Source organism: Charadrius vociferus, unplaced genomic scaffold (genome assembly GCF_000708025.1).
Source record: "Charadrius vociferus isolate BGI_N301 unplaced genomic scaffold, ASM70802v2 scaffold773, whole genome shotgun sequence".
Classification (NCBI taxonomy): Eukaryota; Metazoa; Chordata; class Aves; order Charadriiformes; family Charadriidae; genus Charadrius; species Charadrius vociferus.
In genome coordinates, this window is record NW_009647799.1 from 240,844 (window position 1) to 246,444 (window position 5,601).

At 57.9% G+C, this 5,601-nt stretch overlaps 1 protein-coding gene across 1 annotated transcript in view; it reads left to right on the plus strand.

Annotated features, from left to right (window-relative positions):
- The window catches only part of CYGB (cytoglobin), a 12,159-nt gene extending 8,192 nt beyond the window's left edge, over positions 1-3,967 (plus strand). The window contains exons 2-3 of the mRNA XM_009882405.1: positions 2,826-3,057; positions 3,633-3,967. Of these exons, the coding sequence (XP_009880707.1) occupies positions 2,826-3,057; positions 3,633-3,797 (397 nt within the window). The 3' untranslated portion in view covers positions 3,798-3,967. The remainder of the gene's footprint in view (positions 1-2,825; positions 3,058-3,632) is intronic.
- Positions 3,968-5,601: the final 1,634 nt, after the last annotated feature.

Here is a 5,601-nt window from a genome sequence, read left to right on the forward strand (position 1 = left end):
TCTTTCCCTCTTTTTCTTGGTTCGACAACTTAAATATTTGCTCCAGGCCAGAAGTTCTTGCCGCAGGCACCTGCCTTTCTCCAGCCATGCAGAGAGGCACTGGCCAAGGAGAGACGGCTGCAGGTCTCTGGCTGGCCACGGATTTGCTTTTCAACTTGAAGCAAAGATGGTTTGGGGTCCCCTGTTTCAGTTCTCGGTGAAAGCGAGCAGACGGCACGTGGGGTTGAGCGCAGGAGGCAGGGTTTGCTGGTTTTGCATCCCTCCAGCGCCACTGCTGTCCTTCTTGCAGGTCCCTGAGGAAAGCTGCTGGGCTCAGCTCCCGTGGGGGCATCTCCTCCAGGGTCTGCAAAGTGGAGGAAGGTTGGAAACCAAGTCTTTGGGTTCTTCACTGGCCCGGTCTCACCCCTGTTGGGAACTTTTTTGGGGTTAATCTATCTCTGCTCCTGGTGTAGGCAGCTGAAAGCAGCGGAGAGGTGGAGGTGATGCTGTGGGAGAGGTGTGAAGCCTCTGCTCCTGAAGGGCATCGGCCCCTGTTGTCCCTTCTCTTGGGGGAGGGATGCTGTGGTTCCTGGCGATGCGGGGCTTGGTCCCCCCTTGCTGTACCCTTTCTGAAAGAGCCTGGCTCAGCCCAGGAATTTTTCTCAGTTCGTTCCTTGGATCTTCACAGCATCACGCCCTTGAGCTGAGATCTAATAGGGCTTTTCAGAGAACTTCCGATGGTCTGGAATTCAGAGGCTTAGGTGTGCATTGACCGGCTGGCAGCCTCCGTCCCCTGCCTCGGGGTAGTCTGTGGGCAGCAGGTCCCACTGCCAGCAGCACCCCCCTGCTCCCAGCGCCCGGAGGGGATGCCTGCCGGATCCGGAGGGTGAGGGAGAAGAGATCCACTAGCAGGGATGGCAAAACCCTTAGCTCCGACCTCGGCGGGGTGTTAGCTGTTGATAGCTGGAGGGGGCTGGCTGGAGCTGTGAGCTTGGGGGCTGCAGCAACTTCTCCGGTGATGGAGAGGGATGGGACTGGTGGAAAGGATGCTGGGGTGGGATGGAAAAAATGGTCCCATCAAAACAGAGAGGAATGTATGTCCTTCTGCTTGGAAATGCTTGGGGCAGAAGTCTTGAATCCTGGGAACGGTGCTATCTGTGTGGCCTCAGCTGGCTCCAGTCCCCCAGCCAGGGGACCGGTGTCCATCCCTGACCGCCTCTCTGACAGCTCCGAGCTGAAGGGTATGGACTGAGCATCTCTGTGGCGACAGGAGCTGGAGACAGCTGTGCCTGGCAATGATTTCTCCCGACAGGGACCAGATGTGTCAGGAGGAGCTTTGCCGGCGGGGAGGCTGCACAATAACAAGAGGAGTTTTGTCACGGGTCCCCCTCCAGGTTTCAAAAGCAACACCTTGTCTCCCCCTTCCGCCTTCCTTCCTCCCCCACCCTTTCCGCTGCACACTCTTCACACCTCCGAAACCTATTTTGGGCTGTCTGATGAATCCCAGATGCCTCAGGGAAGCAACAGAAGTGGCGGTGCACTCCGGGCACTGCTTTGCGCTGCTTCCTTGGCAATGCCCCCCCAGCTCCACAAGCCAAGGGAGCGGGGAAGGAAGGGAGGGGGGGGAAAAGGAGGATAATGAAGTGGTAAATGAGCCTGGTCCTCAATATTGTGATGATTCCTGGAGTGGTGAGTGGGGAAGAGGATCCCACCCAGTCCTGGAGGGAGGTGGGGATGGTTGGGAAAAGGGGTGGGATGGGTTCCCGTGGTTTGGAATGGTGCTTGGGGAGGGGGTTACGGAGGAGGCAATCTGTGTGGAGCCCGGGATGATGGGCGACAGCCCTGGGAGCCTCTGCCACCTCCTGAGCATCCTTCACTGGCCCAGGTAAAAGGGGGTCCAGGAGGAGGCAGGGAGAGCCCCATTAGAGGGAGGGACCTGGGGAAAAGAGGGGGGCAAATGCTGACGCGGTTCTCTGCTCTGTAAACTGGGTGGAAGGGGTGGTTAATGTGACTCGAGTGTCAGCCCCGGCTGCTGAGAGCGACTGGCTGCAGTGCTGGCATCGGTGGTGCTGGTATTTGTGTCCCCAGAGCTAAACCTTGTCACCTCGTGCCCTTCAAACCTCCTCCAGCTCCCCGGGGGGCTCAGCGTGTCAGCTGCAACCGCAGCTCCATTTGCTTCAGCTGCATTTCATTGGGGTTGATTTAATCTGTCAGAGAAGAGGGCCCTCGGCCCCTCAGAGGGGTTGGCGGGGTGTTTGGGGTGTCCTCGTGCTGGGGGAAATGGCTCCTGGCATAGATGAGCAGTGACGTGAGCTCAGGGCTGAGATCTTGCTGGAGACTCTGGTGGGGCTGATCTGTGAAGGTCAGGGGCATCCTGGGCAGGGGGAGGCTCTTTTGCGGGGTCACGCAGGAATAAAGCCCGTGGGGCCAAGAAGCTGGTGTGGGACTGGGGAAGAGGGGCAGGGAAAGGCTGCCTGGGATAAAGAGAGGTTTTCGTGCTCACCTCCAGCTCTCTGAGGCAGGACACGATGGATGTGGGCACGTATACAGCATCTGGCATGCCTGGGTGGAGTTTCTGGCTATCAAGAACTCAGTCTTGCCTCTGCTCTGTAGAGGAATAGCCAGCTCTTGTAGCAGATAAGAAAGGTTTGGGAGAAAGGCATTAACCTGATGATTTTTAGGCAGCTGAATGCCACAGTTCTCGGGGAACTTAATGAGAAAACCAGCCCTGGCTGTGTTAGATCCAGGGGGGGGGTTGCAGCATCTTCACCACTCCATGCATTCCTTTAAGCTCTCAGCCTGCTCTCGCCCTCCTGATGGTATTTCGTGTCCGTTCTTTCTTGAAGGTTTTTTGTCAACTTCCCATCGGCCAAGCAGTACTTCAGCCAGTTCAAGCACATGGAGGACCCGCTGGAGATGGAGAGGAGCTTGCAACTGCGTAAGCACGCTCGGCGGGTCATGGGTGCCATTAACACTGTGGTGGAGAACCTCAATGACTCCGAAAAGGTCTCCTCTGTTCTGGCCCTGGTGGGCAAGGCCCATGCCCTCAAGCACAAAGTGGAGCCCATCTACTTTAAGGTAAAGGATGGGAGGAAAAAAAAGAAAAGATATTATCTGGGATGCTTTAGAAAAGAGGCAGAGGGCAGGAGGGAGGGAGCTGTGATGAGTGGGTGCTGCCTGTCCTCCTCCAGAGGAGGTTGGCTGGTCATGGGGGTTGCTCCCCACACGGCTGCAGTATCCCAAAGCGATGCTGTCCCATGCAGACCGCTGTCCCCAAACGCAGCCCACGCTGGAGCATCACATACCTTGCCCTGCCCAGAGGAACCTTCCTGCCTGCAGCCCCTCTGGTGTGGTTGTGGCCCTATGTCCATTCTTTTAGAAATCGAGGATGATTGAAGGGACTAAATAATTTGAGGTGCACAAATTAGGGAGATGCTGCAACCCAGCCATGCCTGCGGTCTCAGCCTTCCCCCTGCCCTGCCTGTTCCCTGGGGTGTCGACAGACCTCCCGAACGTCTGTCTGTCCTGCAGAGGGTTGTCATTCCCAGAACTCAGCCACAGGATTAAATTGAGGTTTTTTTAGGAAAACCCCAAATTTGCTGTTAGCTGCTCCCTGGAGAGTTATTAACCCCTTGCTCTCCGCCTCCTTCCAGAAACTCACTGGTGTCATGCTGGAGGTCATTGCTGAAGAATACGCCAACGACTTCACCCCGGAGGCGCACGGTGCCTGGACCAAGATGAGGACCCTCATCTACACCCACGTGACGGCGGCGTACAAGGAGGTGGGCTGGGCGCAGTACCCCACCGCCACCCTGTGAGCGGCCAGCGGGGCCGGGCGAGGGGCAGGGAGGGCTTTGCTCACCCCAGGACTTCACTCTGGTCTCTTCTCAAGATCTTCGCTCAGTCTGGGGAGCCCGGCAGGGTCAGCTCTGCTAGCTGCCAAGTCACAATTTGATCTCCATGGGGTTTAAAAACAAACTAAATAAGCCAAAAAAAAAAAAAGTAAAAATAAAAATAGGACCACGAAGGGTGTGGGTGGGTCGGGGTGAAGCCATTGCAGGGGATGCTGGAAGGGGATGCAGAGGATGAGGGGAGAGTGGTTGAGGGGATGCAGAGGATGAGGGGAGAGTTGTTGGTTCCATCTTGCTGTCCTGGCCTGTCCATCACCACCTCCCAAATGTTGCACCTCCCTTGCGCCATCTCAAAGTCCCTTGCACAAGCTCTGCTGCGCCGCAGTGATGCGCAGCCCCCTTTGCTGACGAAGGGCACGACCCTCGTTTTCCATGTGAAGTACCCCCCGGGTAAAACTGGCTCCTTGCTTTTGGGGGCACGATGCTTATGGGGACCGCCGGCTGCCCGGTTGGCACCGAAAGCGCTTTTTGCTTTGCACTTTCTCCACTCGCCTGACGGGGTGGCAGGGCTGATGGCTGCGGCCGGAGCCGTTCTCGGCCATCCATGGCCCTGCACCGTGGGCTGGCAGCAGCCCTCGCCTGTCCCGTCTCCCGCAGTCCCTCTCCTTGGCTGGCTGCCGCAAACCCTCCTGGGGCTGGAGGGGGTGGGAGAGATGTGCTCCTCTGGCCTGAAAGAGCCGGGGGGGGGATGCCTTTGGGCTGCCTCCCCTCGTGGCTCAGAGCAGGGCACGTAGGTGGGATCCCTGTGCCAGATGCAGGGAGCTGGTGAGCCCACCCACCTCCCTTCATCTCCCGTGGGCATGAGGATGGGAACGGGTGGCACACGCTGTGCCATTGCCCTGGGAGCTGGCGTGCGTGGGTCGGTCTGTCTGGCAGCCCCCAGCAGGGGGGTGCAGGGCTGGGGCAGCTCTGCCCCGCTCGGTGAGAAGGTGGGGGGGGGTTCAGGCTGTGATCTGGAGTGTGTGTGTGGGGGGAAAGATGAAGTCGGACATAGCAGGAGGGCTTCCCGGGTGCGAAGAAAGGTCCCTGCTCTGTTAAAATTAATAAAGAACCTTGTTACATAGAGCATATTCCTGCCCTCTTGGTGAAACTGGGTTCCTTCAGATAAAGTGCCTGGTAGAAATCAGCCCACGCAGGAGCTGCGTCCCTCCTCGGGGCTGCAGCGCTCCCGCCTGTGCCTGGCAAAGGGCTCTTCCCCCCCCCCAAAACAAGAGGTGGTTGCGGTGCTTGCAGCGCTCATCTTGCCTCCAACACTGACTCCTCACCTCGTGGGTGAGTCTGCTCGGGTTTGCTGCCTCAGTTTCCCCTTTGGTTACAAAAAAAACTGGAGGAGGAGCAGCCCCGTTGCCTCCTGCACACGTGTGCTTGGATGTATAGGATGCTCTGGGGACTGATTCCCAAAGGATTGGGAATGAAGCATCAGATGTTCTAGGAAGCTTTGGCATCCTTGCCACCCAGCGTTTCCCAAAATGTCTCTGTTATTTTGAAAGCTCTAATGTTAATGGCAGTGTTACCTATTGAAGGGGGGGGCGGGGGGTGTTCCCTTCTGAGATTTCCTCTGGCCTCAGTCCCCTCCTGCCCTCGGGAACTGGCAGCTTTCTGGGGGAGACCAGCTCCTCTCCTGGATGTCGGCTTGACAGGCAGCGAGCCCGCGGTCCCTGGCTGGGATCCCCACGGCTGCCCTGGGGACATTCCCCGCTCCGCCGCAAGG